The sequence below is a fragment of the Uloborus diversus genome, chromosome 5 (genome assembly GCF_026930045.1).
Source record: "Uloborus diversus isolate 005 chromosome 5, Udiv.v.3.1, whole genome shotgun sequence".
Classification (NCBI taxonomy): Eukaryota; Metazoa; Arthropoda; class Arachnida; order Araneae; family Uloboridae; genus Uloborus; species Uloborus diversus.
In genome coordinates this window covers 27475345-27486564 of record NC_072735.1, presented here as the reverse complement: position 1 = coordinate 27486564, position 11220 = coordinate 27475345, and the positions used below count along the sequence as shown (strand labels likewise).

Here is an 11220-nt window from a genome sequence, read left to right as displayed (position 1 = left end):
ACACCGTTTAAATAGTTATAGTATGTATGGGTACAGCATTTGTTGAAACATAAATACGTAATGCTATCGATGAAACATATAAAAACAAAGGAAGTTGAAATTATCTACTAGTAGCACAGTCATTTTTTTTCCTAACTTTAATAATATTACTTTAAAAAAAAACTGTTTGAACACTCTCGGTTCTCTTTTTTTCCAATTAAGAATTAAATTTTTCCATGATCAGAAAAAACTTTTAAATTCCAATACGCTCCAGTTAGTACAAGTATAATTTAGTACTAAAAGTTAGTATAAGTTAGTATGGAATATGCAGAAAATTCACGAAGCAGTAAATAGTGGGAGAGCATTAGTTTTTATGTTATTTAATTTGAACTTAGATATATGATATGATTACATTTTGATAAGAGTAAAATACATATTCCGCCTCAGCGGCCAAGCACAACACCTTCCTCATCTCAGAGGAGAAAACCAACTGACCCCGGAGGGTCAAAGTTCAGTCGCGAGGGGTCGCAAGGGATGTGGCAGCGCCCTCTAAGCGAACGCGTACAAACATCCTCCCCCGCGATGAACTACAGTTCATAAAATTAATATTCCATGCTTCTCACCTATTTTTTTTTTTTTTTTCACGTAATGCACAATTTTACATTACTCACATAAAGGTACTTCCCTTTTTTTTTTTTTTTTTTACTTCTAAATTTAAACTTTGCATATCAAACTTTATAAATTTCAACAATTTAAAACTAAATTATGAGAAATCATACACATCAAATGAAATGTCAAAATTCCAGCTCAGCAGACAATAATTAACATTATAATAACACACATTACCTCTAGACTAAACATATGAAAATCTTAATCATTAACTTTGACATAAAACATTGCGAATAGAATGAGAACAAAATGATAAACAATTCTAAAAGCATACATGAAAAAACAAACTAAATAAAACATTTAAAAAGGATACAATAATAGTGACAGTTCTTCCCTCTATTTTTTTTTTTAGTCCGATGTGGGTAAGACGGCAAGTTTGGAGATTGGTCTCTTAAGTTCACCTAAAGCTGTTTTAACTTTCACTACCCGCACTAATTCATCCGATCCTGGGAACAAATCAACAATCCTACCCAAACGCCACTTTAATGGTGGTGTGTTATCTTCCTTAATTATAACTAAATCATTAATTTTCAAGTTTGGTTGAGTTCTAGTCCATTTTGAACGTCCTTGCAACTGGCAAAGATAGTCCTTATGCCAACGTTTCCAGAAACTTTGAAAAAGTTGTTGCGTTAACTTCCACCTGTTTGTATAACTCAGTCTCTCGTCAGTAGTGTCAGGTTCCGGAATGGCAGTCAGGGGAGCTCCAATAATAAAATGGCCTGGCGTTAAAGGGCTAAGATCATTCGGATCGCTCGTAATTGCAACGATCGGTCTTGAATTTAGACACGATTCAATTTGAGTTATAAGAGTAAGAAATTCTTCCTGTGTTAGCACTTGTGCACCAACAGTTCTTTTCAAGTGAGCTTTCATTTGTTTTACTCCGGCCTCCCAGAGGCCTCCAAAATGAGGAGCGGACGGAGGGTTGAATTTCCATTGTATTGCTTCTTCTGTAAGATATTTATTTACGTTTTCATTCAATGAAATTTTTTTGTGAAATTCCTTCAACTCCTTTTCCGCCTTTATAAAGTTGGTTCCTCTATCCGAAAAAATCTCTTGCGGCTTTCCACGGCGAGCGGCAAATCTTTTTAGTGATGCCAGAAATGCTTCTGAAGTAAGATCACTTACAGTTTCCAAGTGGATGGCCTTAGTTGAGAAACAAATGAATAAACAAACGTATGTCTTTAACGGTCGAATTCCCCTTCCTTTTCTAAACTTGGTCATAAAAGGTCCCGCGAAATCTACTCCAGTTCTTGCAAAAACTCTAGCTGGGGTTACACGAGCAGAGGGAAGGTCGGCCATAATTTGTGTTGCAGTACTGGAGCGATTCTTAAAGCATTTAATGCATTTCCAAATTATTCTCCGAACAGCTTCTCTGCAATTGATTATCCAAAACCTTTGTCTGATTGCTGAAACAGTCAGTGATACACTACCATGAAGGTGATTTTCATGAAAGCTCTTGACAATTAAATCTGTGATACTATGTTTTCTGGGAAGAATAATTTGATGTTTTTGCTCCTCGGAAATACTTGCATGTCTAAGCCTTCCCCCGACTCGTAAGATTCCATCATTATCAAGAAATGGGTTCAGCGATAAAATTTTGCTGTGCGAATTAAGCTGCCTTCGCCCTTTTAGACATTTAATTTCCTCTTCAAAACTTCTTTCTTGAACTATCTTTGTAATTATTTTAGTTGCATTCTCCAATTCATGGATTGACAAAAATCCACTCAATCTTGACGAAGGCGACCGGGTGTTATGTGCGAATCTAAGACAATATGCTACGACTCGTTTCAATTTTGTCCAGGATGAAAATTTGCTTAGTAGGTCGAATTCGGGTTGCTGATGCACCACATTTACAACTACCTTTCGTTGCTCTTTGAGTATATCATCTGTCATTGCTTCTGATATTTTTTCTGGTTCGGTTAAGTTTAAATTCACCTCTCGCATCCATTTTGGTCCATGAAACCAAAATTCGTTATTCTGAAGCTGTGCAGCCTTGCATCCACGCGACACCAAATCAGCTGGATTTTCTTCACCTTTGCAGAACCCCCACTGGGAAGGCGCAACAACATCCTGTATTTCACGCACCCTATTAGCAACGAAAGGTTTCCAGTTATTTGCGGAGCCCTTAATCCAATGTAGAACTATTTGCGAATCACTAAAGCAAAATATATTTCTATCTGGAACTCCGAATACTCCCTTCAAATATTTTACTATTCTCGACGATAGAATTGCACCCATAAGCTCCAAACGTGGCAAAGTTATCCTTTTTAGAGGAGATACACGACTCTTCGATAATATGAGGGAGGTTGATCCAGATTCTGGATCCCTAAAATAGGACACTGCTCCATATCCTCTGAGACTTGCATCGCAAAATACGAAAATTTGAAGATCTTCAAAATTTGTAATTTTATCCATTACGGGATATAACCGCGGAATATTCACCGCTAACAAGTCTTCAATTTCTGAGCACCATTGATTGAATTTATTTTCTAAATCAAAGGGCAATTTCTCATCCCAATCGATTCCAAGTTCCCATAACTCTTGCATCAAAATTTTAATACGAATTACGAAAGGGGAAATAAAACCGGCTGGATCGTATACCTTTGCCGCCATTTGTAATACGCTTCTTTTTGTTGTCCTTAAGTTCTGTATTGAGTCTAAAAGTGGTTTAGCGTCGATTTGCAAATTATCTTGATCCGTGTCCCAACGTACTCCTAAAACCTTTAAGGAACTATTTACATTTTCATCCTCATTAAATACTCCATGTTTTTCCCATAAATTTTTCAAACTAGAAGAATTTGTCTTAAATTTCCTAAGTTTCATTCCAGCGTCCTTTAATATTTCAACTGCAGTACTAGATAATGAAAAGGCTTGATCATCACTGTCAGCTCCATAAAATAGATCATCTACGTACAATGAAGTGTCTAACATATTAAAAACTTCCGCATACTTTTCCTTGTACTTCTCAATGTGATATTTAAGAGTGGCTGAAAGAATAAATGAACTCGATGTGACGCCAAACGTCACACGTGACATGCGCAAGAGCTCATAACTATTTTCGCCGTCCAAACTGTCAAACCAAAAAAATCGAAGAAAATCTCTATCCTCCTCAGAAATTACAATTTGATGGAACGCCTTTTCTATATCTGCGCTGAAAGCAATCTTGTGAATGCGAAACCGCAAAATTAAATCTAGAATGTTCGGATTTAAATTAGGTCCTGATATCAAACATTCATTCAATGATTTATGATCTTTATCTTTCGATGATGCATCAAACACGATTCTTATTTTAGTTGTTTCTTTGTCCGATCTTATTACCGGCCTGTGAGGCATGTAATAACTATGTCCATTTTCTTTATATTTACAAGGTTCAACAATCCCGCTTTTAATTTGTTCCGTGATTATATTTTTATATTCACTAAGCAAGGTTTCGTCTCTTTTCAATTTATTTTTTAACCCCAAAAAACGCCTTCTAGCTACGGAGAAATTATCCTTTAGATCAATATTGTCCATTTTCCACTGAAGTTTCGTGACGTATCTTCCCTTCGAATATTTCAAAGATTCTCTAAATGACTCTATAATTTCCGAATCACTTATGGACAATTCATTATTTTCGTCTATTATGCCGATCGACTCTAACTTCCAAAACGATTGCAAGTCAAAATCGGTTTTTCCTTCCGTACTAATATGAAGAGCATTGTGCTGGGTTTGAGGGGAACAACCGTCAACTTGTCCCACCACAGTTAAACCGAATATCGTTGGACACACAAAAAGGCTTTCGCTGATCTTCATCACCCCCGGCAATTGTAGCTTCCAAAAATAGTCAGCGCCAAGCAGCACATTCACGTGTTTCAGAGAGGGGTCCGTCGAATCTGACAGGGACCAGCCTCGGCTGGTCATAAATCCAGTGACGTCTTCTGCCTCAAGCGGCGACAAAACAGACGTTCCTGATATGACATCAGTTCCTAGAACTTCCACCGTAATGCTTTGCTGGGGGTTCGCGTTGTTGACTAACTTCATTCTAAAGACATCGCATATTTCTTCGCTACCTAAACTATTTCCGAAAGAATAGATTTTTAGCTTTTCCTTCCGAATGGAGCGTAATTTTAGCTCATCCGCAAAACGTTTAGTAATAAAACTTTTTTCACTTCCGCAATCAAGTAAAATGCGTGTTAGTTTTGATCGAAAACTTGACGTTGCATTAACTATACATGTTTGTAGCAGAACTCTTTTCTGAGAAACATTACACTGTGAAGTAGACACAAGGGTTTGATTTTCCGAAGTATTTACTAACACAGGGTTTATTGTTGTGCTGCAGAACAATTTGTCATGGTCAGTACTTTCACAAATTTCGCAGGGCTGTATCTTTGAACGGCATGCCGAAGCTATGTGCGAATTTCTAAAGCATTTGAAGCATCGAGATTCTTTCCTTATCTTTCGCCTTTTCTGTTCATCCGTAAAATTCAAGCATTGTGAAGTCGGATGGCTATCAGAGTTGCAAAAAATGCAAAAGATTTTTACTGCAGTGTTAAACGACGAAATATTTTTAGTTCTACTGTTTCTACTTTTATAAGTATTGTACTGAGGGTTCGCGATTTCCCTCGTTTTAATATTTTCTTCTCCTTTGATCAACTTGGCGGTTTCCCGACACTCCACTTCATTTTTGATAAAATCTATTAATTCTGTAACTTCAAAATTTTCCTTAGAGGCTCGCTTTCTGTGGAATTCTAGAGTTAAATCCTCGGGCAATAATTTCAGTACAATAGGGTTCAATAGGTGGCCATAACTGCCACTCGCAACATTTAAAGAATCTAGATTTCTAATATTGATTAGTAACTGATCGTAAAGATTTCGGAGCCCTAGGATGTTTGAGGAGCTTCTGACTGGCTCCAAATTCAAAAGTTTGTTCATGTGGCTGTTAATTATTAAGTCTTTTCTACCATAACGGTCTTTCAATATATTTATGCAAGCATCGTAATTGCTTTCATTCAAAGCAAACCCGGAAACACAATTGAATGCAGGGCCAGACAAAAGAGTCTTTAAGTAGCTGAACTTTTCTAATTTGTTTAACGTTGGATTTAAATGTATAGCGCTTTCATAAACGTTGAAAAATTCCAGCCACAAACATGTGTCACCATTAAACTTTTCTATGTTTAACTTCGGTAATTTTATATTTGTATGAGTAGTCGTGTTAGAACTAACACTACTCGCAGAGCTACTTTCATTTACAGAATTTACATTATTTCCATGTCTACGAATACAGTTCTTAATTTTAAATTTATACGAAAGAATTCTATCGTTATATTCCTCACATGATATGAGTTCCTCCTCATAGTCCTTCTCCACAACAATTAGAGCATCAATTTCTGCGTCTAGATCTTTAAGAGTGTTACCTTTGTCTTCCAGTAACTGGTAAAGCTCATTCAACTGGTCAATTTCATTCAAATTGGGATCTTGTTTAATTAAAGGCTCAACCTTTGATATAATGCGTGAGACTCCAGCTCTAACTGAAGCACGTTTTTTTTTTATTTTTTCTAAATTATTCATTTTGATTAGAAATTGATGCTTTTCATGCAGATAACTTGAAATCTCTCACCTGCACTCTTTTTAGTATTCCTTACTTAAATCCTGTATCCGGGTAATCGGCACCATGCAGAAAATTCACGAAGCAGTAAATAGTGGGAGAGCATTAGTTTTTATGTTATTTAATTTGAACTTAGATATATGATATGATTACATTTTGATAAGAGTAAAATACATATTCCGCCTCAGCGGCCAAGCACAACACCTTCCTCATCTCAGAGGAGAAAACCAACTGACCCCGGAGGGTCAAAGTTCAGTCGCGAGGGGTCGCAAGGGATGTGGCAGCGCCCTCTAAGCGAACGCGTACAAACAGAATATATGTTTACACTTTTGCATCATACATATTTGGAAGAAAAAAGTACGAAAAAACTACACCGCCTATTTAAATAATAATAGTATACATGGGAAAAAAACATTTGTTGAAATATTAATACATAATGCTGACAAAGAAACATATACAAACAATGGATGTTGAAGTTAGCTACAAGTAGCCAGTCAAATTGTTTTAAAACTTTAATAATATTGTTTAAAAAAACGTTTGTGCACTTTTTCGGTCAATAACTAACTGCAATTAATAAGAAATGCAACTAAATGTAACATTAACATGAACTGCGTATTTTAAAGACTTTCAATTTGTACGCTTGCACGCTTGAGTGTGTAATTGCGTGTGTGGGTGTGTGCTTACAAAAAAAAAAAAAAAAAAAAAAAACTGTTAGTGCTCTTTATCCCTTTCTAACGTTATATTGAAATTTTGGGTTTTTCACAATAATTTTATGTTAGCAGTTGAACAGCGAAACGCTACTTGCAAACAATTTATTCGACTCTCGGTAGCATGTGTGAACTAAATCAAGAAGTTTTCATTTGTTTTTACGTTTTCGTTACAAGTTTTATGTTGAATGCCGTCGTAGTTATTGACGTCACTCACCGAACGAAAGATGTTAAATATTCTTGCGGATTGGCTGGTTGTTTCATTAATGGTTTGCAAAAATTATATTCCAAGGTTTTGAATTAAAGCTAGTTAACGTAAACTTAAAAACCGTTTGTAAGCAGTAGAAAGCTGCATACAGTTATCATCCTCAAGCATGTGATTCATTTGAAATTATAATTGATTCTGATTGAGTAACTGCACTGTAAAAAAACTCCGAAACGTTACTGAGTATTTACATGTAACTTTTGTGGATTTTAGTGGTTTTTATCCACTCCCTTAAAAAATCAAGTATCATTGTCAAAAAGTTTCCTGAAATGCTACAAGTTGCACGAATGCAGTCTTCTCACTGTTGTAAAACATATTCTTAGCTCCCAGTTTAAAAATTAACTGAGTGTACTTATAAAGTGTATCGGCTTCAGTTCGATTATGGGCCGTCCATGCTGATTAAGCTCCCAAAGTGAGCAAATAGGTAATGTTGCTCTGCAAGAATTGCAGGCGAGTACTATTCGCGATACTTGCTTGCAATTATGGCTGGGCTTTGGCCATGTTCTGCAATATTGCTAATGGCAATATTGCTAATGGAACTTTCTTAATAAATCTGGAAAATTCCAAGCTATTATATTATACCTACTTAACTTTTCTCAAAAATTCCTGAATACGACTGGCTTCAATCGGAAAGATTTCTGAACTTTTCAGGAAGCTTGCGGGATAATTTCAGGAATATTATTGAATATTTAGCAAAAAACGTTCCTAGTTTTCGTAAGGTATGTTAATGGCAAAAATTGAACACATCAGCTGCCCATCATTTTCCAGGAACGTTTCTGAATCGTTTTTATAGTGGGCTATTAAGATATTTTAATAGATTTTTTCGCTTGAGGAAAAAAAAAACCACCACTGTTGGGGGCAAAAGATACATTTTCTTTTAACAAGTAATTCCACTTTAAAGAAGTGCAAACATCAAATACCACTCACACTCGGGATAAAATAAATATTTGAATTAGACTTAAAAATAACAATTTTATGGGATGTTTTTCTGAACTGGGAGAAAAAAAAAAAAGAAATAAGTAAACAAAAAAATCAAATCAGTGAAAAAAATAAATAAATAAAAAAGGATTATTTGACCCTTGTTGAGTTTAAAACATGGTTTTCAAAAGCCTCTTAGCATTTGGCGATACATTAAGTAACAAAATTCAATGAAGAAACCCTGCAATCTGATCGCATACTTAACTAGAATTTGGTTAATTAACTGATGAAGATAAATAGAGAAAAGTTCAGAACGTTAAATATTTTAAGATGTGTAGTTTAAATATTTCACAATCAATAATGTCCTAGCATTATAGCCGTATTCTATCATTCTTTTCTAATATAGTTTCTGAAAACCGAAAAAAAAAAGGTGTATGGTAATTTCATTTTCAGTTCAGTATAAAATTTCTTAAATTTATACATTATTTTAAGAAATCTATATAAAAGTATATACTTGGGTTCAATACGGTTTTCGTGCTTGTATTTCTTTGCGTACACCTAACGACACAAGTTACATTGTAAGTGATGAAAAGTAACACAAAAGGAACTCTTATTGACTTTTTCACTAAGTGAAACATAACATGTGAAATGACACTGAATTATTCAAAATCATAATAATTCAGAAGTAGAAATAGAAAACAGAAATTAAATAATAAAAAAAAGTAATTTGAATTCTGAAATTTTGAATTCAAATTACGTTTTTCGCAATCACAAGTTGCGACAAGGCCCTACTCATTGGTTACTACCCAACTCATTTGTTTCTAGACACGGCTCCCGTCCCTCCAAGCCTGCCTTTCCTCTTGAACAGAGACGTGTGTATTAGTTGTGTATGTGTAGGCTTTTGTGTGTGCGTAGACCAGTGTGTATGCACGTTGGCATGTGTGTATGTGTGTGAGTGCGCATGTGTATGAGCGTGTATGTGTGTAGGACATGAATGCCACCGATTAGGAGCGGTTACCGGGGGACGGAGTTGCGCCTGCAGGTGACGGTGGCGGTTGAAAAAGGCACGGAACATCAAAGACGGTAAAGTGAGAACAATAAGCAATCGTGATTGCTCAATAAAATTAATCAAAAAAAATAATAAATATTCGTTTCATTCCATTCAACCCTGCTTAAAATCCAAAACTTTTGTTTAATAATAAAAAGACATTCCTCTTCGACAAAATGATGCACAATGTAGGGCAAAGTTTCGAGTTATAAATTTTATCCTTGATTTAACTGAAGCTTCGATATTAAATTTCTCGTTGTATTAAAGACTTAGAAAAAGATTTACGTTGTGATAACTTAAGTTTCTAATCTTATCTAAAAAGTATTTAATAAATAGTTTTATGTCAAAAATAGTGCACTCCAGTTCTGGAAATTAAATAAAACTTTGACGCGTGAAATATAAAGAAGGAGAGGAAGAAAAAAAACTAGTGTAGATGTCACTTCTGTTGAACTATTTAAACAAAACAAAACCAGCCACACAACTAAATGTTCTGCATTTTTGCCGGAGTCGTTTTACCCTCACAGAAAGTAAAATGCAATTTGTCCGCTGTAGCCTAGCGCCGATCAATAATACCGTTGAAGTTGTGAAGTCAACCGCAGGGGTTGAAAACATGGAGGGGAAAAAAAAGACTAACTTCGAGGCGAAAACCAAGAAACAAAACACAAAAGTTGAATGAAAAACCGAAGAATCGTCTAAAAAATCGTGGCGGCGTTCCAAACATTTTTTTCGCCTCCCAAAATATTGCTGCGCGGGGAATAGGGAATATGCGTTTCAATATTCCCTACCGTGCGGAATCCAGGAGGGAAAAAGAATCACTGGGTAGGGAATCAATATCCCCAAAATGCCTTTACAGCGGCGTGCTAAAAAATGCGGCCTGAAGAATGCATTCAACTTTCAGTGAGGCATCGTGAACATTGATTTACGAAGAATGGCATTTTTTTTTTCACTTTTATGTAAAATTTTATTTTTATTTGCGTTCATTCTTGATTTCATTTTTTACCCTTCTTCCTTACCTTTTATAATAGAAGAATGGAAGAAAAAGGAACAGTCAAGCAAAATGCGACATGTCTGAGCGGTTGGATGATAAAGTAAAAAAAAAAAAAAAAAAATCGGGAAAGTCGGAAAGAATAATGCACAGTTCCTAAAGGTGAATTTTAAATTGTGTCGCCTTTACAATTGCTTTTGTTAAGCCGCTAAGTAGAATATTTTTTTCCTTTAGGACATTTTATTTGCTCTGGAAAAAAAGCCAAAGCAGAAACGGCAATTTACATTTCAATAATTCAAGCATTATTCTTGACACCTTAAAACTCGTTTAAAAATATCTATTACATGTAAAGCTTTAATTTACATGATTAAAGCTTTTTTAGAATTAATAAAACATTTTTTTTTGATAAGGGACAGTTTTATTTACTTCAGCCTATCCATATTTATGCAAACATAAATATTAAAAACTATTTAATGTTTAGTGGATCATATCTTGCTTGAAGAATCACACAAGAAAGGCAGTTAAAATTAAATTAAAGGTTTCTGCGCATAGTTTAAATTATATTGTATGGCTTTTCAGGGAAACTTAAAGCAATATAATGAAATGAGGAGACACATGTTTTTTTTTAGGAAAACCTAAGTGTAATGTCAAATAATGAAATGGGGAGATGCATGGTTCTTCAGAGAAACTTAAAAATAATGTCAGATAATGAAATGGGAAGACAAATGGTTTTTCAGCGAAGCTTAAAAGTGATGTTATGTAATGAAATGAGGAGGCTCTTGTTTTTTTCAGGGAAACATAAAAGTAATGTCAAATAGTGAAATGAAAAGGCACAAAGGCATATTATTTTCAGGAAAACTTATACGTAATTTCAGATCATGAAATGAGGAGTTAGATGGTTTTTCAGAAAAACTTCAAAAGTAATGCTAGATAATGAAATGAGGAGACACATGGGTTTTTTTTTACGGAAACTTAAAAGTAATGTTAATTATTCAAATGAGGAGACACAATGGATAAGAGACACATGTTGTACTAAGCGCCATGGGTGGGAAAATAATTAGTACT

At 35.0% G+C, this 11220-nt stretch overlaps 1 protein-coding gene across 1 annotated transcript; it reads right to left on the bottom strand.

Annotated features, from left to right (window-relative positions):
- Positions 1-996: 996 nt before the first annotated feature.
- On the bottom strand, positions 997-6195 carry LOC129222513 (uncharacterized). The gene has a single exon (XM_054857025.1). It carries the CDS (start codon positions 6193-6195, stop codon positions 997-999), a length of 5199 nt encoding a protein of 1732 aa, XP_054713000.1.
- Between the last annotated feature and the right edge of the window lie 5025 nt (positions 6196-11220).

Coding starts and splice junctions, on each gene's coding strand:
- LOC129222513 (XM_054857025.1), bottom strand. CDS start 6,195: ATGAATAATTTAGAAAAAATAAAAAAAAAACGTGCTTCAGTTAGAGCT.